Genomic DNA, 26,600 nt, shown 5'->3' on the forward strand with positions numbered 1-26,600 from the left:
ATCTGAAAACTTGTGAAAGGAAATTTTCCTGCACTTTTTGGAGCAGCGTGGCTCAACAAAATCAAACAAAATCGGCAAGCAATTAACCAATTGGTTGATGGGAAGAACACATCACAGAAACTCTTAGTAAAATACAAGAAAGTATTTGAAAATACTTTATGGGAAATGACTATAATCAAGGCATGACTTAAGATAAAGCCTGATGGTAATCAAAATGCTTAAAGGCAAGAACTGTGCCTTACACTATCAAGCCAAAAGTTCAAATGGAACTTGAAAAATGAATCAAAGACGGAAGTGGTCGAGTCTGCCACCACGAGCAATTCGGCAACTCCAATTGTTCCTGTCATTAATCTAGATGTTCTATAACAAATGGCCGGCACAGTGGCACGGTGGTGGCACATTGGTTAGCACTGCTGCCTCACAGCGCCAGGGACCCGGGTTCGATTCCCGGCTTGGGTCACTTTCTGTGTGGAGTTTGCACGTTCTCCCCGTGTCTGCGTGGTTTTCCTCCGGATGCTGCGGTTTCCTCCCACAGTCCAAAGATGTGCGGGTTAGATGGATTGGCCATGCTAAATTGCCCCTCAGTGTCAGAGGGATTAGCAGGGTAGTTAAGTGGGGTTACGGGAATAGGGCCTGGGTGAGATAATTGTCAGTGCAGACTCGATGGGCTGAATGGCCTCCTTTTGCACTGTAGGGATTCGAGTTTGCGGTGACTTCAAAACGACAATAAATCCAGCGCTGTGTGTCGAGCAGGATCCCTTATCATTAATAGAGGACCTAGTCGCTGGATTGCCTAGGGGGTCAGCAGTTCAGTAAAAATAGACTTGTCCCAAGCATACTTCCAAATGAAGGTGGCAACTGAGTCACGACCACCACTACCAATTGTTACCCACAAGGGATTGTCCCGGTATAAACGGCTACTGTTCGGAATAACATCGGTGCAGCCTTATTCCAAAAATCAATCGATCCTAAGAGGCTTCAATGATGTCCAGTGTTATTTAAATGACATTGTAATCACGGACAAAGATGAACAGGAATATTTGCAGAACTTAGAAGAAACATGAGAGTGTCTGGAGAAGCACAATCTTACTGTGAAGAAAGAAAAACGCCCAATTTTCAATCATCAATAAACTATGGGTGGCACGGTGGCACAGTGGTTAGCACTGCTGCCTCACAGCGCCCTGGGTTCAATTCCCAGCTTGGGTCACTGTCTATATGGAGTTTGCATATTCTCCCCGTGTCTGCGTGAGTTTCCTCCGGGTGCTCTGGTTTCCCCCCACAGTCCAAAGATGTGCGGGTTAGGTGGATTGGCCATGCTAAATTGACCCTCAGTGTCAGGGGAACTATCTAGGGTAAATGCATGGAGTTATGGGGATAGAGCCTGGGTGGGATTGTGGTCGGTGCAGGCTCAATGGGCCGAATGGCCTCCTTCTGCACTGTAGGATTCTCTGATTCTATTTGAGCCTTGTATTTGATAAGGATGGGCTCCACAAAGAACCAAAAAAAATGACTGCAATTTTAGATGCGCCTCACCCACAGAATATTTTGCAACAGAGATCCTTTTTAGGACTCATCTGTGGAAAACTTATTCCAAATCTTGCTACCATATTGAAACCACTCCATACATTATTATGTAGGAACCAACAACGGGCTTGGACAAAAGACTGCAAAAAGGTATATAATGAAGTGAAAAATATACTAACGGCATCGGAAGTCTTTTGTTCATTTCCACCCTCATTTAAAAATACAACTTGGATGTGACGCATCGCCCCAATGGGATGGGTGCAGTTTTCTCTTATATAATGCCAAATGGAAATGAAAGGCAGATCGCTTTCACTTCAAGAATGTTGACAAGCGCTGAATAAAATTGTGCCCAATTGCAAAAAGGAAGCCCTGAATATAGTTTTTGGAATCAAGAGATTTCATCACTATCCAGATAGAAGGCATTTTATTTTGTTAACAGACCACAGGCCTCCAACAACTACCATCGGCCCAAACAAGAAATCTCGTCACTAGCTGCGAGCTGCTTGCAGAGATTGTCCCTCATCTTATCAGTGAATAATTAGGAGATTAAATGCAGAAGATCTGAGCAACATGTGAATTCTGATGCTCTATCACATCTACCAATTTGGGACAAAGCCAAATCACAGGAGAGCTATGTGAACATCTTGTACTTTTCTCAGGTTGACAGACACCTTCTCAAGTGCAAAGATGCACAAGGTCAGAGCTCAAGCCGTACCCGAACAAAGGAACTTGAGTTAATCGTACACAATGGAGTACTTCCACTGGGGGATTCGAGTGACAATTTCTCCATGCTTGCAGAGTCATATACTGGATCAACTTCACAAAGGACATCCAGGCATCATGGGGACGATTCTACCAAAAAAATTCTAAGTGTGGAATTCGTGTGAAAACTGGAGTAAATCACATTAGTTTTTACAGTGGGGGTTTAGCGAAGAATCTCCCACACTCTGTGCACTGCTGAGTGCACCAGTGCAAATCATGTAAAAAAATCAGGGGGTGGGGCCTATTCCCGCTGGAGAGGCCGGCAGCATAGCGCTGAGCAGGTCACTGCGCGTGCGCCGATCTGTCAGCGCCGAGATCAGCACATGCTGATCTACTGGCCCCGATTTGCTGTGGCCTCCCGATCACTGGGTAGCTTGATCGCTGGCCAGCCCTGCGATCCTGCAATGACGGCCGTTCCACCGCCACCCCAACCCCACCCCCCCCCCCCCCCCCGCCACCGCCCCCCTCCGGGGGCCGATTGCTGACCTCTCAAGCATGCCCAAGCCCAGCCTCGACCCCCATGTCGCCCTGCAGCACCAATCTCCTGCACCCCCCCCCAATCCTCTACCCCGCAACCCCCGCACCAGCAGTTCTGACCACCCCCCCCCCCCGCCCCCCGCAGCCCTGATCCCCCCTGCAGGCTGCCTCCCCCCGCCCTGTTGGCTCGCCCTGATCGCTGGCCTCCCTCCCCCACTGATCCTGACTGCAGAGTGGCAGCAGGACCCCCCCACCCTCACTGATTGCCCCCATCAGGCCCTGCCCCATAATGCACTGCCCCATGCCCAGTGGGCAGTGCTAAGATGCCCCCTGGGCATTGGCACTTTGTCCCTTGGGCAGTGCCAGGGGTCCCTGGCTGGCACTGCCAAGGTGCCAATGCCCAGGGGGCACCCCCTGCTCAACCTCCTGGGGCATCCCGATTGCCCTCCTTTCACTCCAGTTGGATCGGGCCTCCAGCTCCCCGCCAGTGGGGAGCTATAGTAAACTCCGCTGGAGTGAAACATTCCTGATGGGGGGGCAGATGCTAGCGAGCCCAGAGATTTCAGTCCTGGGCCCACTAATTATATTTAAAATACGTTAAAATGAAGGGCTGCATATGTAATGTAGCTCTGTGCCTATTTATGGCACGGAGCTGACGGCGCCAGAAAGCCCTGCACGGATCACGTTTATCCGACGCCATCTAAATCTCCCAGTCCACTGCGCTAAAAATAAAATCAGCACAGTGGGATGGGAGAATCGTCCCCCATATGTATGAAAGAACTGGCAAGAAGTTATTTCTGGACTAAACTCAGGACTAAACTCACAGATTGAAGAAAGAGTAGGACAATGTCACTCTTGTGTCTCGGATACAAAATACTCCACTAATGTCAACCACTTCACCTTGGGTTTGGCCAAGACAACTGTGCCAAAATGTTCATATTAGCTTTGCGGGATCAATTGAGGGATATATGTTTGTTGTCCCAGTGGACGCACATTCCAAATGGCCCAAAATCATGATGATGAATTCGATGACTACTGGAAAGACAACTGAACAACTAGACAAAGAATTTAAGGAAATTACTACGGATGCTGGAATCTCAAACCAAAACAGAAAATGCTGGAAAACCTCAGACCATAGACAAATAGACCAAAGTTTTGAGTCTCAAGACTCAAAACGTTGGCTCCACTCTCTCTCCGCAGATGCTGTCAGACATGCTGAGATTTTCCAGCGTTTCTGTTTTTGCTGCAGACACCCTGGTCAGACCCCACCTGGAGTACTGTGCCCAGTTCTGGTCGCCTCATTACAGAAAGGATGTGGAAGCCATAGAACGGGTGCAGAGGAGATTTACGAGGATGTTGCCGGGATTAAGTGGTATGCATTATGAGGATAGGTTGAGAGAGTGAGGTCTATTCTCCTTGGAGAGGCGAAGGATGAGAGGTGACCTGATAGGGGTGTATAAGATGTTGAGAGGTATTGATAGAGTGGATTCTCAGAGGCTTTTACCCAATGGCTGCTACGAGAGGACACAGGTTTAGGGTGCTGGGGAGTAGGTCTTGAGGGATGTTAGGGGTAAGTTTTTCACTCAGAGGGTGGTGGGTGTGTGGAATCGGCTGCCGGTAGTGGTGGTGGAAGCGGATTCGATTGAGTCTTTTAAGAGACTTTTGGATAGGTTCATGGAGGTTAGTAAGATAGAGGGTTATAGATGAGCCTAGCAGGTAAGGAAATTGTTCGGCGCAACTTGTGGGCCGAAAGGCCTGTTTGTGCTGTAGCTTTTCTATGTTCCATGTTCTAAAGTATTTGTTTGATTTGTCAATCCAAAGTAATTGGTTAGCGATAACGGAACTCAGTTCACCTCAATGGAACCCCTCAGTAACCATGACATACAGCATAGCAAAACTGTGTCTTACCATCCTTTCACCAATAGATTGGCAGAGAGTTTGTACAGTCATTGAACGATGCCATTAAAGCTTCAAAATATGAAGGATCGTAAAAGAATAAACAACTTTCTCATATTCTACAGAAGCACAGCCCATGCGACAACCCAAACCCTGCCAGCAATGGTGTTTATCACGAGGAAGTAGAGAACCAAATTTGATTTGCTCTTACCGCCTGATTCTTCTACCAGAATGACAACTACAAAACCAAATTACACGCTGTGAATAGACATCGAAACCAAGAAACTTTGATCAAGGAGAAAAAGTTCTCATGAAAAACCACTCTTCAAGTGAGGAATGGGTACCTGCCACAATTCCATAGACTACATAGAATCCCCACAGTGCAGAAGGAGGCCACTCGGCCCATCGGGTCTGCATCGACTCTCCAACAGAGCATCTTACCCAGGTCCTACCCCCATAACCTCACCTATTTACCCCACTAATCCCCCTAACCTACACATCTTTGGACACTAAGGAGCAATTTAGCATGGCCAATTAACCTAACCTACACATCTTTGGACTGTGGGAGGAAACTCACGCAGACACAGGGAGAACATGCAAATTCCACCCAAGGCCGGAATTGAACCCGGATCCCTGGCCCTGTGAGGCAAAGTGAGGCAAAAATACTCGCAAAGTTGGGGCCTATTTGTTATACAGTGCAAACTGATGAAGAGAGAGTTTGGAGAAGGCACACAGATCAAATCCTCATTTCAAAAAGAGAATTTGTAGAGTTGGTATCTGAAATGCCAACATCTGACACTCAGGTTTTGGAAATGCCCGAACTTATGACTTATACAAAGAACAAAAGAACAAAGAACAATACAGGAGCAGGCCCTTCAGCCCACCAAGCCTGCGCCAATCATGTTGTCCTATTTAGACAAACCGCCTGTATCCCTCTATTCCCCACCTGTCACGTGTCTATCAAGATAAGTCTTAAATGTCGCTAACATAACTGCCTCAACCACCTCACCTGGCAGTGCATTCCAGGCCCCCACCACCCTCTGTGTAAAAAACTTTCCCCGCACATCTCCACTGAACCTTTCCCCACTTACCTTGAACTTGTGCCTCCTTGTAATTGTCATTTCTGCCCTGGGAAAAAGCTTCCAACTGTTCACCCTATCCATACCCCTCATAATTTTATAAATTTCTATCAAGTCGCCACTCAGCCTTTGTCTTTCCAGGGAGAACAATTCCAGTTTATTCAATCTCTCCTCATAGCTAAGACCCTCCATACCAGCCAACATCCTGGTAAACCTTTTCTGCACTCACTCCAAAGCCTCCACATCCTTCTGGTAGTGTGGCGACCAGAATTGGACACAGTATTCCAAATGTGGCCTAACTAATGTTTTATATAACTGTAACATAATTTGCCGACTTTTGTACTCGATGCCCTGTCCGATGAAGGCAAGTATGCCATATGCTTTCTTCACCACCTTTTCCACCTGTGCTGCTACTTTTAAGAATCTGTGGACCTGTACGCCCAGATCCCTCTGTGTGTCGATGCTCCTGATGGCTCTGCCATTTAGTTTATAGCTGCCACCTGAATTGGATCTACCAAAATGCATCACCTTGCATTTGTCTGGATTAAATTCTATCTGCCATTTCTCTGCCCAATTTTCCAGTCTATCTATATCCTGCTGTATTCTCTGACAATCTTTCGCACTATCTGCAACTCCAGCAATCTTACTATTGTCTGCAAACTTGCTCATCAGACCAGCTACGTTTTCTTCCAAGTCATTTATATATATTACAAACAGCAGAGGTCCCAGTACTGATCCCCGTGGAACACCACTAGCTACAGACCTCCATTCAGAAAAACACCCTTCCACTGCTACCTTCTGTCTTCTATGGCCAAGTTAGTTCACCCCTGATCCCGCGAGATTTAATCTTTTGCACCAGCCTGCCATGAGGGACCTTGTCAAATGCCTTACTAAAGTCCATGTAGACAACATCCACAATCCGTCCCTCGTCAATCATTTTTGTCACCTCCTCAAAAAACTCAATTAAATTACTTATGATCACGATTGAGTCAAATTTGGATTCTACACCAGTCAAACCAACAGCATCTGTAGAAGCTGAAGAAGAACCAACTTTATAGGATGATGTACCTGAGTCGAGAGCATGAAAGCAAAGGCTCCTTAATGACAGATTCTGCCTCAGCTGAACCGGCATCCATCTAAAAGATTCTCATACTGAAACTGTATATAATGATACTTGATAAAATAATAAGTGTTCATAGTGAATTAACGTAGTTCTAGTTGTCGTTCAACTGGAATAAAAGGGGAGGGATGTTATGTGCAGCACGATGGCACAGAGGTTAGCAGTGCTGCCTCACAGCACCAGGGACCTGGTGTTCAATTCTGGCCTCAGATCACTTTCTGTGTGGAGTTTGCACATTCTCCCCGTGTCTACGTAGGTTTCCTCCGGTGCTCTGGTATCCTCCCACAGTCCAAAGTTGTGCAGGTTAGGTTGATTGGCCATGCTAAATTGACCCTAGTGTCAGGGGATTAGCAGAGTGATTATGTGGGGGTTACGGGAATAGGGCCTGGGTGGGATTGTGGTTGGTGCGGACTCGATGGGCCAGATGGACTGCTTCTGCAAAGGGGCGGCATGGTGGCACAGTGGTTAGCACTGCTGCCTCACAGTTCCAGAGACCCGGGTTCAATTCTGGCCTCGGGTCACTGTCGGTATGGAATTTGCACATTCTCCCCATGTCTGCGTGGGTTTCCTCCGATTTCCTCCCAACTCTCCAAAGATGTGCGAGTTAGGTTGATTGGCCATGCTAAATTGACCCTAGTGTCAGGGGGATTAACAGGGTAAATATGTGGGGCTACGGAGATAGGGCCTGAGTGGGATTGTGATTGGTGCAGACTTGATGGGCTGAATGGCCTCCTTCTGTACTGTAGGGATTCTATGATTCTATGATTAAGCATTCACAGCTTTCTGGGGTAGAGAGCTCCTAAGACTCACGGTGCCCTTTGAGCGAAGACGTTTCTCCTCATCTCACTCTGAAATAGTTCCAGAACCAGGGGCGGCACGGTAGCACAGTGGTTAGCACTGCTGCTTCACAGCTCCAGGGACCTGGGTTCGATTCCCGGCTTGGGTCACTGTCTGTGTGGAGTTTGCACATTCTCCTCGTGTCTGCGTGGGTTTCCTCCGGGTGCTCCGGTTTCCTCCCACAGTCCAAAGATGTGCGGGTTAGGTTGATTGGCTATGCTAAAATTGCCCTTAGTGTTCTGGGATGCGTAGGTTAGAGTGATTAGTGGGTAAATATGTAGGGATATGGGGATAGGGCCTGGGTGGGATTGTGGTCGGTGCAGACTCGATGGGCCGAATGGCCTCTTTCTGTGCTGTAGGGATTCTAAGATTCTAAGAACCAGGGGTCACACACAGTCTGAGGATTCGGGGTAGGATGGAGATGAGGAGACATTCCTTCACCCAAAGAGTGGTGAGCCTGTGGAATTCATTAACACAGGAAGTAGTTGATGCCAAAATATTGAATGTATTCAAGAGGCGGCTGGATATAGCACTTGGGGTGAATGGGATCAAAGGTTGTGGGGAAAAAGCAGGATTAGGCTATTGAATTGGACAATCAGCCATGATCATAATGAATGGCGGAGCAGGCTCAAAGGGCCAAATGGCCTCCTCCTGCTCCTACCCTCTATGTTTCTATGTTTCTACGTATTGAAAACCAATGCATCTCTGTATAGCATATTACATGATTACATGGTGCCATCTGTTAAGACCCAAGCCAGAAACTCCAGGGTGTTTTGTGAAGTTTTAAATTTTTATTTATGAAGTTATATTTTACATTTGATTTTGGCATTGGGGTGAGCACAAGGTGTTTCACTCCAAGTATGACTCAAGTGACCCACGAGGAAGCTTTTATCAAACAAAGTTTATTTAAGAACACAATTGAAATATAACATAACTTTTACCAATTACAAGAATTAAACACGTCACAGTATAAACCTTAACAGCTAGCTATCTATGTTGTTCCAGGTCAAACGTCATCCCACAGACATACACCCTTCTATAGTCTTGGTGCAAAAGCAAGTATGCTCACATGATGCTGGGTTTCAGCTTTTGTACACCTGCTGTGAATTGGTCCTTTGAATATTGGATCAATTCTCTGAGGCTATCCTGACCTGGAACTTTCAGAAAGCCTCGAGAGGGAGAAAAAGAGGCGCTGCCTTCTTCCACCAGCTTCCAGCAGCAACTGAGAAATTAAACTAAAATTGGACTTTTCTCTGAACCATAGTGGTCCCCAGGAATATCAGCTGACCTGTCAATCATCCCCAAATCAGTCTGGCACAGTTGAGTAACTGGCAGTATGTGCAGGGTGTGAGACATGAGCATGCAGCTAGCAAAGGTGCAGAGTGTCTGAGGGTGAGGTGAGGCTATAAATGTGAAGTATGTGTTATGGATGATGGAGAATTTTAATAGGTGAGTGAAGCGGGTGTGGTAAGTGGAGCAGTGGATGAGACCCATGATACGGGTTGGTGGGATGTGGCATGTGACTGGTTTTGACCACTCATTCAATTGCTGGTGGCTCTGCATCAGGACGAGACTGCTGGCATTGACTGCAAATGGTATCTGCTTCTCCTGCCTTCTGAGTATTCGCCTTCAGGGCCTCCTGCGCTCTTGAGTGATGAGGTGGTCTATTCTCCACCGGACCTCCAGGCCTCCAGCGTTGCACGGGAGAACACTGGGGCATACCCTCTGGCCTTTCATGCGTTTGTCAAGGTTCTTCTTGCTCTATAACTACCCTTTCGCCACTTCCAGTCCCAGCTATAGCCAGAGGGAACTTCCCCTTTAAGCACTGTGGCGCTTGCCACTCAGTGGTGTGCTCAGCACTGTGCTGTCCGCCACAGTCATTGCAATTAGCAAGCAGCACAATGTGTGTGTGCTGTGTGTGTTACTTCGATTGGGTGTGGGTTAAGCATTCAACACGATCCCTGTAACCAATTTCCAATTTTCGGTGCTATCCCACATAGCCCACCCCTCCACCCACTCGCCCCCCCCCCCCCCCCCCAAACTGCCCCCACCCCACCCCCACCACCACCCAAGCAGTTCCCAGTGCAGTCGGTAGAATTAGCCCACGTCTGAACTTATTATCTTACTGAAACCTCGATAGGCAGGGAAAGTGGGTGTAGCAGCTTGTCATCCAATCTACTTGCTCCATGACGGTGCACATTCCCGAACAGATTCCCTGCTAAGGTTACAAGAACACTTCTTTGAAATGTTTTCCTTTAAGGGACACACAAGCCGATCCAAGTTTTCACTTCTTGAAAACAGGGAGTCAGGGAGCGTGATCATTTTGTTTGCTCCAGTTTCAGAACTGAATGCACACTTTTTTACACCAGTAGTGTCACTTGAAATGCGTGCGCTATTGAAAACGACATTCTGAACTTTTTACACTAAACTGTCAAACCACATAAATAACATCGGATCTTATTCAGGGAAAGAGATCAGGCTTGCAAATCGGCATACCCGATTCTCAGTAAAATCAGTCACAACTGTATCTTGTTCTTATGGTCAGTGCAAACCTCACCGTGCTTACATAAATTGTTTAAATAGATCCCTCGGTGAAAGGTGAAGCTTTCTCATTGCACTCTCATTGGTTAGCACTGCTGTCTCACGGCACCAGGGACCTGGGCTCGATTCCCGACTTGGGTCACTGTCTGTGCGGAGTCTGCACGTTCTCCCCGTGTCTGCGTGGGTTTCCTCCGGGTGCTCCAGTTTCCTCCCACAGTCCGAAAGACGAGCTGGTTAGATGCATTGGCTCAGCTAAATTCTCTCTCAGTGTACCAGAACAGGTGGCGACTAGGGGATTTTCACAGTAACTTCATTGCAGTGTTAATGTAACTTGTGACACTAATAAATAAACTTAAACATTGGCAGGGCTGCCAACCCATCTACCCTATCATTGTTCCTTGGACTTTGCGGGCGATTTGTTTCAGTGTACGGCTCCTCTAATTTCTTTTCTGTGATTGCGCATACACAGTAACTTCAATGCGCCAACTTCAGTGTGGCCTGCATGGGAATTTTCTGGTTGCCATGGGACCACACTGTTTCAATCAAACATTTCTGCCAATCCGTTTGGAACAAGCACTGCAATAATTTAAATTTTCGGTAGGGCTGCTTGTTCCTTGTTTACTGAAGCGCTTCATCTGTATCTTTATTGGTGCATGCATTTTTGCTATTTCAGATTGTTTTATTTCTTCCTTCTCCACAGTAAATAACACTTAAAGGGATTTAGAACATCCTGAGGCTGGGAAAGACACTATATAAATGCAGGTTTTTCCTTTTTCTTTCTCTCATTGCAAAATGTTTAAGGGTAGCCCCTCCGAGGCATCTCCCTGACTAGAAGCACCTTGTATGTCCTGAACTTTCATTAGAAACATCACTGCCTGCAATTTTCAATTCATTTCTAAATTACAGCGCCACAGGTGACGACTCCAACTTTTGTTTCTAAGTATGTTTCTTACAGCTTCTGACAAAACTTGAATATTGCTGAAAAGAGATACATGCTCCCAAACCTTTTATCTTGCACTCATCAGGACAAATGCAAGAATACCAAATTTTAAACAATCTCAACAAGATATACGCTGAGTTAAAAGGGTGCTGATTGGTTGGCAAGTTGACTCTGATTGGTCGAGGTGTTACCATACAGTAACGGGGAGCTATTGGTTCCCCAAGTTCCAGGAGTTTAATATCGACACAAAGCTTGAGCATATTTCTTTTGTCTGCAGAGAACGCATCCCTGAGGATTAATCTATGTCACTTCTAGCAAGCTTAAATGTGTCAAGTTATGAGGTGAACTGGTAATCTTAAATTGGTTGTTAGAGTAGCTAACAGCACACTCAGGATTCTTCATGGAATTATCATATGCTCTTTTGTCTTCAAATCGGCAAATAATAAATATTCTAGTGGAATTTAGGCTATAAATCAGATATATCAAAGGAAAAGATTGTCTATAAAATTAATACAGCAGATGTCTCCATAAATACTAAGTATATATTCTGGAATAGGGATAAACAAAAATGACATGACCCTGCACAAACACTCTTGATAACACAAAATCTGGACAGCAGTCTGCTACATGAGAGGTTTTATGTTGAGTTTTATCTAATTGCCACACAGTCATTAGGTATTCATCTCTATCTTCTCATACCTAAGAAAACTAATAAACTAGGAATGTTCTCCCATTGATCCTTCAGAATCAGCAGCTTCTAGTTACTGAGTTGTTGATCAGTGAATTTGGAAACATCTGATCTTCACTCAGAAACCCAAGTTCGTCCAAACAAGATATTAAATGGATTACTTATGCAGATAGTTCTTAACAAATACTTTGAATGAAATCAACACTAATGGCTTTGCAATATAAAGGCTTTAACATTGAGGCAAGTGCTCAGGCAGCCTGATGTGGCCGTATCACCGTTACACCCTTCACGTTTCCGATCCACCCATGATTCCAGATATCTCCTCCATATTCAGCGCTGCTCAAAACACTGTTCTTGCTGTATCAATTTGCACACTGCCACTTGCACACTCTCAACCTCTCACTTCACATCAACAATCTGTCCTGGACCCTCCACACCGACGCTATAGTTAAGAAAGCTCACCAACGCCTCTATTTTCACAGGAGGCTTAGGTAATTTGGCACCTCCACAACGACTCTTACCAATTTTTACAGATGCACCATAGAAAATATTCTTTCCAGATGTATCACAGCTTGGTATGGCTCCTGCTTTGACTAAGACTGCAAGAAACTACAAAAGGTTGTGAACGTAGCCCAGTCCATCACACAACCCTGCCTTGCATCCATTGACTCCGTCTACACTTCCCGCTGCCTCAGAAAAGCAGCCAGAATAATCAAGGACCCCACGCACCCTGGCATACTCTCTTCCACCTTCTTCCATCGGGAAAAAGATACAAAAGTCTGAGAACATGCACCGACTCAAGAACAGCTTCTTTTCTGCTGCCATCAGACCTTTGAATGGTCCTATCATATATTAAGCTGATCTTCTCTTCCCCCTATCTGTAACTACAACACTATATTCTGCATCCTATCCCTTTCCTTTTCCCTATATACTTTATGAATGCTTTGCCTGTATAGCACGCAAGAAGCAATACTTTTCACTGTATACCAGCAAATGTGACAATAATAAATCAAATCAAATCAAACTGCACCAACCCATTCTATCTCAAAGCTGTTCTGGTCTACAGTTTCACTTATAGAGTCATAGAGCCATAGAGGTTTACAACATGGAAACAGGCCCTTCGGCCCAACTTGTCCATGCCATCCATTTTTTTAACCCTAAGCTAGTCCCAATTGCCCGCGTTTGGTCCATATCCCTCTATACCCATCTTACCCATGTAACTGTTTAAATGCTTTTTAAAAGACAAAATTGTACCCGCCTCTACTACTACCTCTGGCAGCTTGTTCCAGGCACTCACCACCCTCTGTGTGAAAAAATTGCCCCTCTGGACACTTTTGTGTGTGTTTGTTTGCTGTGTGTGGGAGCATACTGTCCGCAATTGGTCACTCCATTTTCAATACAATATTACAATATTACACATCGAAAGTACTTCATTGGCTGTGAAGTGCTTTGTAATTCATGTCCTCTTTCTTCTTTCTATTGATATATTGTCAGCCATAACTCCCTTATGCCATATAAAAGGTCAGGGAAAAATTATCAACAGTTTGCATTACATTTGGGGAGCTCAGCAAAGCTATTGCCTCGTCATTGACAAAGCTCCAAATGATGGTGCTTTGCCACCTTATCACAACTTATCACACCAAGCACAGGAAGCTGGCACTCTTGAAGCATCTACACAAACTTTTCTGTCCGTTGGAGGGAGGGGGCAATGTCGCAGGACACAAAGGAGGCATTGATTTGACCCTGTACAAGCAGAAGGGAAACCACAGCAATCCGAACAACTATTGAGGCATCTCCTTACTGCGCATTGTGGGATAAGGTTTAGCCCACCTTCCCCTTGTCAGTCTGCAGATCCTGGCTGACCGCACCTGTCCCAAATCCCAGTGTGGTTTCAGAACTGGAGGACTCGCAATTGACATGATCTTTTCTGTCCAGCAGCTGTGAGAGCAATGCCATGAGTTAAGGAGTCCACTATATATTGCTTGCATAGATGTCACTAGGGTATTTGACCATGTGAGCAGCGACAATCTATTAAACTGCTGGGGAAAATTAGCTGCCCCCCCCCGCAATAGCTGCTCTGTCTAATCTCTTTAATCTCTTTCTATGACAACATGATGGGTAAGATCAGCAATGATAGCAACACTGGAACCCTTTGAGATCTGCAGTGAGGTCAAACAGGGCTTTGATCTAGCCTTGAAATGCTTTGGCACATTCTTCTCTTTGCCACTGCCATATGCCTTCAGTTCATCCAAAGAGGGTTTCCACCCAGTTACCAGAACTGATGGAAAGCAGTTCAGTCTTGGTTACCTCAGATCCAAGATAAAGGTACATCAACTTCTTAGCAGAGAGTTGCTTTACATCAATGATGCCGCACAAACATTCTATACTGAGTAATACTTTCAGCGACAAATTGACAGACTCTCTAACATCAGTGAAAAGCTTATCTGACCTTCAGCATCAGGAAGACAAGTGCCATGGACAAGAATGTTGACATACCATCACCACTTCCATCTAGAAGGACAAGTGCAGCAGATACAAGGGAATACCAACACCTGCAAGTTCCCCTCCAAGCCAATCACCGTCCTGACTTGGAAATAGATCGCCGTTCCTTCACAGTTACTGGGTCAAAATCCTGGAATTCCCTCCCTAACAGCATTGTGGGTCAACCCACAGCATATGGACTGCAGCGATTCAAGAAGGCAGCTCACCGCCACCTTCTCAAAGGAAATTAGGGATGGGCAATAAATGCTGGCTAGCCAGCGACACCCATGTCCCATGAATGAATAAAAAAAATTAGTGCTGACAATCTGATTTTGGAGATTGTTGATAGTTTCACATAGCTAGGCTCCACAATCGCCAGCAATCTGTCACTTGATGCTGAAATCAATATCCACGTTGCAACAGCTGCAGCGGTTGTGTTCAAGCTGCATAAGAGAGTTTCAAACAACAGCAACCTGACTGAGAACATCAAACTGCAAATCTACCAAACCTGTGTCCTCAGTACACTCCTCTACAAAGATGAGGCATGGACAACATATGATAGTTAGGAGAAAAGGCTAAACACTATCCACTTGATCTGGAGCCACACCAGGAAATATTTAACACAGAGGTGACCATCAGGGTATAAACCATCATTCCAAGGCTATCAGAGAAAGAAATTATCTTGGGACAGCACAAATAGGGCAAGATTTATGTTTCATCGAGTTTCATGTTCCCCCTCCCCCGTTAAAAAGTCACCAGAGAGCCAACACCAGTCTGGCGGGTTTCCCAACAGCCATTTAATATTTGGAGGAGTGTTAAATGGCTCAGGGCATGACTTGCCCCCGATCTCGGAGAGAAAGTCCCATCTCCAAGAGTTGTTGACTAATTAAATGGCCAGCGGCTCTCTGATCCCAGCAGCGCCACTGGGAGTGGTGGCCATTGCTGGGACTGCAACCAGTTCCTGATGGAGATCGTCACTCGCGCTAGATGGAGAGACAAGTTGGAGGAGTTCTCGGCAGGGCGAGAAGGGTGCGGGCCTGGCCTCATGATCGGTGTTGGGGGGCAAAACGCAGGGGGACCTGAGGTTCAAGGGGTCTCCGATGGGCCCAGGGGATTCAAAAAGGTGATACCCCTCTCTTCCCATCAGTAGGCTGAGGAGTGGGAGATAGCAGGCTTCAAACTTGGTTCCCTGCTCTCTTGGCCACCTCCTCCCTTCATCCCGGGAAACATTGCAGTCAGGTAAGAAGAAATGATCATTACATTGATTATTAAAAGGACAGGTGGACAGCCTGCTGTGTGTTAAATTGTGGTGGTGTCGGGGATAGTCAATCACCCAATTTTACACCCACTGCCTTCTGCCAACCCACCCTTGGGGCAGGATGCAATTCTGCCCCTAGAGATAACTCGCAACATGAACTTTCACAGTACAGAAAGAGAAAGGATTATGCTACCTTATTAGTGGTCAAAGAAGAAATATTTTAACCAGTGAAAAATATCAACAAGAAAAAACTATCATAGAACATCAATGAATATCAGCATTAAAAAAAGTACCCTGCAGCAGGACTTGATAAAGGTCTCCATGTTGTACTTTCATCATTACCATGGGGTGGCGCGGTGAGGCGGCAAATGGTTAGCACTGCTTCCTCACAGTGCCAGGGACCTGGGTTCAATTCCCAGCATGCGTCACTGTCTGTGAGGAGTCTGCTCGTTCTTCCCGTGTCTGCGTGGGTTTCCTCCGGGTGCTCCGGTTTCCTCCCACAGTCCGAAAGACCTGCTGGCTAGGTGTATTGGCCATGCTAAATTCTCCCTCAGTGTACCCGGACAGATGCCAGAGTGTGGTGACTCGGGGATTTTCACAGTAACTTCATTGCAGTGTTAATGAAAGCCTACTTGTGACTAATAAATACATTTTACTTTACTTTAACAATTCAGATTGCAACAACAAAACACTAGAACCCCCAGATCATTACCCCACTAACAAAATAGAAATCCTGCAGCTGGGTTTTCCTCCCAGTGCTGGGAGACTGTGTTCATATCCCAAACCTGCCTGCAAGTCACTCACTGTGAGTTTCACTGGGGTGATCCCTTCACTTAGTGGTGTGCCGCAGGGATCGGTGTTGGGTCCATTGTTGTTTGTCATCTATATCAATGATATGGATGATAATGTGGTAAATTGGATCAACAAGTTTGCTGATGATACAAAGATTGGAGGTGTAGTGGACAGTGAGGAAGGTTTTCAAAGCTTGCAGAGGGATTTGGACCAACTAGAAAAATGGGCTGAAAAATGGCAAATGGAATTTAACGCAGACAAGTGTGAGATATTGCACATTGGAAGGACAAACCAAAGTAGAACGTACAGGGTAAATGGTAGGACTCTGAAGAGTGCAGTTGAACAGAGGGATCTGGGAATACAGGTACAGAATTCCCTAAAAGTAAAGAGTGCCTTTGGTACATTGGCCTTTATAAATCGAAGTATCGAGTATAAAAGTTGGAGTGTTATGGTAAGGTTATATAAGGCATTGGTGAGGCCGAATTTGGAGTATTGTGTACAGTTTTGGTCACCTAGTTACAGGAAGGATGTAAATAAGGTTGAAAGAGTGCAGAGAAGGTTCACAAGGATGTTACCGGGACTTGAGAAGCTGAGTTACAGAGAGAGATTGAATAGGTTGGGACTTTATTCCCTGGAGCGTAGAAGATTGAGGGGAGATTTGATAGAGGTGTATAAGATTTTGATGGGTATAGATAGAGTGAATGCAAGCAGGCTTTTTCCGTTGAGGCCAGGGGAGGAAAAAACCAGAGGGCATGGGTTAAGGGTGAAAGGAGAAAAGTTTAAAGGGAATATTAGGGGGGGCTTCTTCATGCAGAGAGTGGTGGGAGTGTGGAATGAGCTGCCGGATAAACTGGTAAATTTTTAACATTTAAGAAAAACTTGGACGGGTTCATGGATGAGAGGGGTGTGGAGGGATATGGTCCAAGTGCAGGTCAGTGGGACTAGGCAAAAAATGGTTCAGCACAGACAAGAAGGGCCAAAAGGCCTGTTTCTGAGCTGTAATTTTCTATGGTTCTATGGCCCTGGAGACCAGCGCGCTGTCCAAACAGGGATAGCATGCGGTCTCCGAAGCTCAGAAGCCTTCAAACTTCAGAGAAGCGGTGGTGGACTGTAATGGAAGGTGAGTAAGCAAGAGGTCACTTCAAGGTGGAGGCCCCCTCTCTCCAACCCTTTCGAATCAAAATTAAAGATTTTGTTTTGCTGCCAGGCCGCCACCGCTGGATGGGTGTGTGGTGTGTGGTGGGGAGGGCCCTCTACAGGGTGGCCTGTGGCTGCTCCTGCACTCAGGCAGTCAGGAAAGGCCTCTGGGCCTATCTGAAGCACTGAGACCCCAGCCTGCTGCCTGGAGGCTGCCTCCGAGTACATAAACTGATCCCTGTTGACTGTGTTAACTTATAGAGACTGGAAAACCCCACTCGGCCTACTTTACGAGCCATGTGGGCTCCTGCCACACTTTCACTTGGAGGCAGAATGAAGGTGGCTGATCAGGTTGCATAGCTTCCTCACACCTCTGATCCCCGGGTGGGAGTGTGCGGTGTTGAGGTAGGGGTGCGGGGAGCGGGGGGGAGGGGGGGGGGTGAGGGCGGGGGGGGGGCTGTGAGGTGAGGGGTGGGAAGGTGGGATTGATGGAAATCTAATGCCTGGCTTGTTTTTTTGCAGTGCGTAAAGTGAGCACAATTTTCCTCAAAGAATTTGTATTCCAAGAACAAAACAGATACCTAAGTCACCTCGTACTAAGGCAGCTCTTTCAATTGCTGCGGTGGACTCGCATCCAGCTCACTACACTGTGGACTGAGTGTTTGTCACAAAGCAGAAAACTTGGCTGGTGGCCTGCTGTACTGTGTGACAGAAACGTCATGTATTTATATATAAACATAAACACACTTAGATCATACAAATTATGCCTGTGGGATAAGGTTGCAGCACTTTGTTTTCACTGAAGCACTGGAACAGGAGTAGGCCACTGAGTCCCTCGAGTCTCTTGGATAAGAACACAAGCAACAGAAGCAGGGGGTGGCCATTAGCCCTTCAAGACTGCTCCGCTAGTTACTGAGATCATGGATGAGCTTTCACATCAAGTCCACCTTCCAGCACTAACCCCATATCCTTTGATTCCCTTAGTTTCCCTTAGTATGGGGCAGCACGTTGGCTTCCGGTTTCCTCCCACAATCCCAAAGACATGCTGCGTTGGCCATGCTAAATTCTCCCGAGCAGGCGTCGGAGTGTGACGACTAGGGGATTTTCACAGTAATGCAATGTTAATGTAAACCTACTTGTGACACTAATAAAATTAACTTTATCCAAGAACCTATTGACCTCTGTTTAGAATATACCTACAGCCCACACTACCTACATGTTAACGTTCTGTGATTCATGCACAAGGGCACCCAGGTTCCTTTGAACATTTCTGAACTTCAGTTAGATTATGGTTGATCTGTATCTTAACTCCATCTGTATGCCATGGTTTCTTACTTACTAATATGTTTGCCTATCAAAAACCTATCAATCTCAGTTCTGAAATTATCAGTTGACCGCAGAATTGTGAATATACATGATCTCTTAAAATAAAATTGCCAGACTTAGGTGCATAGATCGTAAAAGTTTGCATAAATAAAGCCCCTTTTTACTTGCACACACATGAATTATACCACAAAGAATGAAAAGAGTAAAGCCTGATGTTTGCTACAGGGCTAAAGTTTCGTGCCAGTGATCATATCTGACAATATCTGAAAGTGTGGTATCGCACTCACCTAATTCCCATTTTAAAATGGCTCTGAGCACAAGTCATAGTACTTAGAATCACTTACAATCCCTACAGTGCAGAAGGAGGCCGTTTGGCCCATCGAGTCTGCACTGACTTTTACCCAGGCTTACCCCTCCACCAGCAATGGAGCAACTGATTCACTGAGAGGGAGTGCAGAGAATGCTTACCAGACTAATTCCTGGGACGGTGGGACTGACAGCTGAGGAGAGATTGAGTTGGTTAGGATTGTATTCACTGGAGGTCAGAAAAATGAGAGGGGATCTCATAGAAACCTGTTAAAATTTTAACAGGACTCGACAGGGTTGATGCAAGAAGGATGCTCCCGATGGTGGGAGTGTCCAGAACCAGGGGTCACAGACTGAGGATACAGGGTGGACATTTTAGGACAGAGATGAGGAGAAATTTCTTCACCCAGAGAGTGGTCAGCCTATGGAATTTGCTACCACAGACAGTAGTTGAGGCCAAAACATTATATGTTTTCAAGAAACGGTTAGATATAGCACTTGGGGATCAAAGGATATAGGGGGAAGGTAGGATCAAGCTTTTGGCTGGGATTTTACCAGCTTGCCCCACCCATCAATGGGCGGAGAAAGCTGGTAAAATCATGCAAGAGCCGAGAAATCAGGATTAGGCCCGATTTCTCTGCACTTGCGATTTTACGAGGGTCGGATTTCCGGCGAGGTCAGCCTCTCTCCGGAAATGGGTGAGAGGCTGAACAATTTATTCAAATTTAATATAATGTTCATTTGCATGTCTTTACTGAGCCCAGCGTTGGATAGTCCGAGGTCGCTTGCCTTTATGGCCTCGCCAAGAGAGGTTCTCTCCAGCGAGCAAAACACCTGGTCCCCATGAACACTTATGTTGGCCTCACCGGTAGAACTGCAGGCCATTGAGGCCCCCCATGGAGGCCAAGGGCAAGGGAGGGGCATGCCCCTTGGGCAATGCCAGCCTGGCAGTGTCACCTTGGCACTGCCAACCTGACACCTTGATAATACCCACTGGCACCTTGGCACTGCCCACCGAAGAGTGCCAGAGGGCGAGGCCTATGGGGGGGGGGCTATAGAGGGGATGGGGCCTATGGGGCTGGGGCCTATGTGGTGGGGCCTATGGGGGCAGGGCCTGAAAGGACTAGGCTTATAGGGGCAGGGTATTGAGGGCCAGCTCAATCGCGGAGGGAGGAATGCCCGCTGTCACTCTGCATCATGATCGGATCAGGGGAGAGGGGGGACCACTGCCGCTCAGCAGCCGATCGGTGAAGCAGCGGGGGGATGGGCGGTGTGGACTACATGTCCTTGTGGTGTGTGGCTCGCGATCAGTTGTGGGGCCCCGCAATTGTGGGACGGTGAAGTTTGTGAGGTTGCCTGCAACAGCAGGGGCCTGACAGCTCTCTCTCTCTCTGTCTGTCAGACCCTTGTTGTTGGAATTGCACATGTGCAGAATCAGAGGTCCCTCTACAGCTGCTATTGCACATGTGCAGACCTCTGATTCTGCACATGCACAATAGCTCCCTCTATAGGCTGGCTGGTGAATTAAGCCCAGCCCACTGCCTGCAGCAGCTAGAAATGGTCGCGGTGGCACAGTGGTTAGCGCTGCTGCCTCACAGCTCCAGGGTCCCAGGTTTGATTCCCGGCTTGGGTCACTATCGGTGTGGAGTTTGCGCATTATCCCCATGTCTCCGTGGATTTCCTTCGGGTGCTCCGGTTTCCTCCCACAGTCTAAAAGTGTGCTGGTTAGATAGATCGATCCAAACAGGCACCGGAGTGTGGTGACTAGGGGAATTTCACAGTAACTTCATTGCAGTGTTAATGTAAGCTTATTTGTGACCAATAAATAAACTTTACTTTAACTTTCACTGCAGAGCAGTGCTCCCATACCCTGTTTTCTAGTAATGACAGTGAAGCTATATCATAAGGGGTTAAGGTCAAGCTAGAAGGCATTGGAATAAGAATTGAAAGGACCATCAGTCAACATGTAATGTTCATTCAGCATAGCCAAGGTAAGAAGCAACTTTCCAGGCCAGCTCTGAGGTTTGGTTGTGTTCACCGATGTATTCATATTTTCTCACATGCATTGCATAGCAGGCCTGACAATGTCATTTGTTTGCCTCTGACCAACAGGAGAAATCTAACAGAGCAATATAATTCTGCAAAACTTTCTCAAAACCCAGAGAGAATTCAACTGCCCTCACTGGAAGAACAGAAATATCATTCAATTAACAGAAGGGGGTAGGGCCCTGGGTGGGATTGTGGTCAGTGCAGACTCGATGGGCCGAATGGCCTCTTTCTGTACTGTAGGGTTTCTATGATTTCTATGAGAAGGAATACGACTAAAGATGAGCGACACGTTGATTTGTATGACTTCCAAAATTTGTAAATCCTCGGTTGCAACATTTATGCTCCAGACTGGACTCCGCTGTCTGGATGCAGCCTTTATTTTTCTACAACCTATAAAGCTGATAATGCAATGCTGCTGGAATGAGTGTTGCCATTGCCTGGAGGCTAAAATCCTCACCCGACCTAATAATGCAAGGTCAGCCTATTTAAGCTCTGCCTGTGAGCTCCCAGTGCATGATGGAGGAAGCGGCATTTTGTTACACAACCCAACGGCGCTTAAGGATTAATTGAAGTTTGTGGCCATCTGAAGGTAGGGGACCATCTATTGGTCAAATGTTTACATTGCTGTTTGGAACCTGCCAAAGTCCTTGGAGCTGTTGACTGGAAGCAAATACCTTGCTGCCTTCCAGAGGCTGTGTGCTTTTATAGATTCACCGCCCTTTCCAAAGGCTACCTGATAGCGAGCCAACAACAACCCAATGTGAAAGCACAAAATACAGTATGTGGGAAAATGATGAAATACCACAGGCCCCAAGCACAGTTTGATGGCTGGCCGTGTTGTGTGTGTTGCCGCCTGTGGTGAGTGCAAGGAGGGCATTCCATGATAGTCGTCCCATAAGATAGCATCGCGTTTCATGCCTGGTAGAAAGCGTCCATCTGCCCAAGAATCGCCAGCCATCTCCAACCCTGCTGTCGCCCAACTGCCTTAATCTGACCTACCCTCTGACTCACTGTAGTATTAATGTTGAAGGCTCCAGAGGAGATGTCGTAGCTTCTCCGCTCCGGGGAAGTACTGGATGACGAAGGGTACTCTGTCCACCGTGTCCCATGTTTGTCTTCTGAGGAGGTCGGTGCGGTCCTCGGAGCGGAGAAGCTACGACATCGCCTCCGGAGCCTTCAACATATCATTGATGAAGACGAACATCTCGCCAAGGCCATCCCCACACCCCCACTTCTTGCCTTCAAACAACCGCACAACCTCAAACAGACCATTGTCCACAGCAAACTACCCAGCCTTCAGGAGAACAGTGACCACGGCACCACACAACCCTGCCACAGCAACCTCTGCAAGACGTGCTGGATCATCGACACAGATGCCATCATCTCACGTGAGAACGCCATCCACTAGATACACGTTACATACTCTTGCAACTTGGCCAACGTTGTCTACCTGATACACTGCAGGAAAGGATGTCCCGAGGCATGGTACATTGGGAAAACCATGTAGACGCTACGACAACGGATGAATGAACACCGCTCGACAATCACCAGGCAAGACTGCTCTCTTCCTGTTGGGGAACACTTCAGTGGTCACGGGCATTCAGCCTCTGATCTTCGGGTAAACGTTCTCCAAGGCGGCCTTCACGACACACGACAACGCAGAGTCGCTGAGCAGAAACTGATAGCCAAGTTCCGCACACATGAGGACGGCCTCAACCGGGATCTTGGGTTCATGTCACACTATCTGTAACCCCCCACAACTTGCCTGGACTTGCAAAATCTCACTAGCTGTCCTGTCTGGAGACAATACACATCTCTTTAACCTGTGCTTAATGCTCTCTCCACTCACATTGCCTGTACCTTTAAGACTTGATTAGCTGTAGAGACTCGCATTCCAATCATTATTCTGTAAATTGAGTTTGTGTCTCTGTATGCCCTGTTTGTGAGCAGGTCTCCCACTCCACCTGACGAAGGAGCAGCACGCTCCGAAAGCTAGTGGCGTTTGCTACCAAATAAACCTGTTGGACTTTAACCTGGTGTTGTTAGACTTCTTACTGTGTTTACCCCAGTCCAACGCCGGCATCTCCACATCTTGGCCATAGAAGACAGAGGGTAGCAGTGGAGGGGTCTTTTTCTGATTGGAGGTTGGTGACTAGTGGTGTTCCGCAGGGCTCTGTACTGGGACCTCTGCTTTTGTGATATATATAAATGATTTGGAAGAAGATGTAGCTGGTCTGATTAGTAAGTTTGCGGACGACACAAAGATTGCTGGAGTTGCAGATAGTGATGAACATTGTCAGAGAATACAGCAGGATATAGATAGGCTGGAAAATTGGGCGGAGAAATGGCAGATGGAATTTAATCCAGATAAATGCGAAGTGATGCTTTTTTGGTAGATCTAATGCAGTGGGGAGCTATACAATAAATGGCAGAACCATCAGGAGTATAGACACACAGAGAGATCTGGGTGTGCAAGTCCACAGATCCTTAAAGGTGGCAGCACAGGTGGAAAAGGTGGTGAAGAAGGCATATGGCATTCTTGCCTTTATTGGATGGGGCATAGAGTACAAAAGTTGGCATATGATCTTTAAGTTATATAGAACGTTGGTTAGGCCACATTTGGAATACTGCATCCAGTTCTGGTCGCCACACTACCAGAAGGACGTGGAGGCTTTGGAGAGAGTGCAGAAAAGGTTTACTAGGATGTTGCTTGGTATGGAGGGTGTTAACTATGAGGTGAGATTGAGTAAACTAGGGTTGTTCTCCCTGGAAAGACAGAGGTTGAGGGGCTACCTAATAGAAGTTTATAAGATTATGAAGGGCATAGATAGGGTGAATAGTTGGAAGCTTTTTCCCAGGTCAGAAATGACAAACACAAGGGGTCGCAAGTTCAAGGTAAGGGGGGCAAGGTTCAATACAGATATGCGAGGGACGTATTTTACACAGAGGGTGGTGGGGGCCTGGAATGCACTACCAAGCAAGGTGGTTGAGGCAGACTCGCTAGGATCACTTAAGACTTATCTAGATAGCCACATGAACAGACTGGGAATAGAGGGATACAAACGGATGGTCTAGTTAGGAACACATGATCGGTGCATGCTTGGAGGGCCGAAGGGCCTGTTCATGTGCTGTATTGTTCTTTGTTCTTTGTTCTCGATGAGCCAAATGGCCTCTTTCTGTTCTGTAGAGATTCTATGATACTATGATTGTCTGAACTTATTCAACTTTACTATGATTATAAATAAATACAATGGGACATAAATGGGTCCTAATGTTGTCACGATGCAGGAGCCATACCCATGTACAAAATAACATACAAGATCAAGATACATGAAAGCTTCTTACCTCACTGACAATAGTAGCGATGTATCTGTCCTTGCTATACACCCAGCCGTCCACACAATGCTCTGTCTCACGTGTTGTGTCATTGATACCATCTGGTAGCTGAGCTTTGAACCTGGTGCATTTACTGTACACTTGCTCACCATTCACTCCCTCCAAGGGCAGCAGTAAGCTCAGGTTTGCGAAGGAGGTTTCCTCAGCGGTGACGTTGGAAGAGTTGGACAGACGGCAGTGGTGCTGAGGGGTGTCTGCCAGAAACACCATGGACAGACCCACATAACCATTTGGGATTACACCAATGCTGAGGAGAAGGAAAATAGTTCTCTGGTAATGCCCCCATTGTCCCAAGAAAGCAGTCGCTTCATCGTAATCTTGCATCTTCTTTTCTCTTCTTCAAAACTCCTTGAAGTGTGTAGCCTTGACTTTCAGTAATATGTCTCTAACTGAAGCAGCAAGGCCACATCATCCAATCTTTAAATCAATTTAAAGTTATGAGCGTTGTTTTCAATTAGAGTGGACAAAACACATACACTGGCCACAGCGTTTACAATCCACTTTCAATAACTCTGAGCGCCTGGCTCTTGTGAAGATCAGTAGAAAACAAGTCTTCATATCATACATAAACAACAGGATCTGTATCTAGCACATGTTAATAGACTACCAGGTCAGTAATGTCAAGCTATGTCTAAGCATCTGAAAAACAAGATAGATTTCTTTTTCCCCTCAAAGCTACGCACCTCCTCTTGATTTCATGCATGGACAGATGGAGCTTTCATTGGTTATCAGTATATTGATTGACATGGTTTTTGAAAGCCTATTAATACATGCATTCACCTCTTTTTGAACAAGAGGGCATTATATAATTTTGTTATTAATATCCAACTAAGTGAGATCAGCAGCTGCAACGGGCTAATGACTTTAGCAGGTTGCACTGAGAGAGGGATTTTGCTGCTGAAAGAGTGGTGGCAATGTGGCTCTTCACCCGACAGCTTCTAATTACCCCTGTTCCCTAAAGTTTAAAGTTTATTTATTAGTGTCACAAGTAGGCTTACATTAACACTGCAATGAAGTTACTGTGGAAATCCCCTCATCGCCACACTCCGGTGCCAGTTCAGGCACACTGAGGGAGAATTTAGCATGGCCAATGCACCTAACCCAGCCGCCTTTCGGACCGTGGGAGGAAACCGGAGCACCCGGAGGAAACTCGCGCAGACACGGGGAGAACGTGCAGACTCCGCACAGAGAGTGACCCAAGCCAGGAACCGAACCCGGGTGCCTGGCACTGTGAGACAGCAGTGCTAACCACTGTGCCACCGTGCCGCCCAATCTCTGTCTTATTAATATCCAATATCCAAGAGCCTGTAAAATTGTAACATTTTGGTAGCAGTCTTCTTCCCCAATAGCTAATGAGACAACTTTGCAACTGGAGATTCAGTGGGTTGGAAATGTTTAAGCACTAAAAAAGACATAAGCGTGGCATAATCTACTTTGTTCTTGTGTTCAATTTTGTTGCACATTTATTTTGGATTTGCATTCTTGCTATTGCCTGCACTAGCTGGGGTGATATTGTAGTTTTCTACTCTGGAACTCTAGGGCTCCTTCAGCCCCCTGAACACTTTTGCCTAAATATAAATCCCTAGGTGTCTATAAGTGGACCCAGCTGCAATACTGCCAACATTTTGACTTCCAGACTTAGTTCAGAATCTCTGCCTCTGTCAGTGGATAGCAGCTTGCTCTGTCACTCCTAACTCAGTACTTGAGTTTGTTTCATTCCTACCAATTCAATTATTCTAACGTCAATACTCTTGAGCTTAAATCAAAAGTTTTTCTTGGATATTCAAATTAAATCAAGATAAATATTTTATAAAGGGATGAGTTAACAAAGTGAGAGTATGTCCGATGGAAAGTGAGTCTGGAGAATTTGCGCGCCCAGCTAGTTCAGTCAGTAGAGTATGCGACTCTTCATCCCAGTTCAAGCACCACGTTGAGAGCCATTATTTTTAAACTTTACTACATTAGTCTCTGTGGCGCAATTGGTTAGCATG

The 26,600-nt window shown here is 46.3% G+C and overlaps 1 protein-coding gene across 3 annotated transcripts in view; it reads right to left on the reverse strand.

Annotated features, from left to right (window-relative positions):
* Window positions 1-25,387, reverse strand: part of LOC144495139 (organic cation/carnitine transporter 2-like) — a 152,278-nt gene extending 126,891 nt beyond the window's left edge. Inside the window, exon 1 of one of the 3 annotated variants that reach the window (XM_078215095.1) lies at window positions 24,559-25,387. In XM_078215095.1, the coding sequence (XP_078071221.1) occupies window positions 24,559-24,933 (375 nt within the window). In that variant the 5' untranslated portion in view covers window positions 24,934-25,387. The remainder of the gene's footprint in view (window positions 1-24,558) is intronic. The other 2 variants (XM_078215097.1, XM_078215096.1) reach the window with 2 other exon arrangements.
* Window positions 25,388-26,600: the final 1,213 nt, after the last annotated feature.

This window comes from Mustelus asterias, chromosome 6 (assembly GCF_964213995.1).
Source record: "Mustelus asterias chromosome 6, sMusAst1.hap1.1, whole genome shotgun sequence".
Classification (NCBI taxonomy): Eukaryota; Metazoa; Chordata; class Chondrichthyes; order Carcharhiniformes; family Triakidae; genus Mustelus; species Mustelus asterias.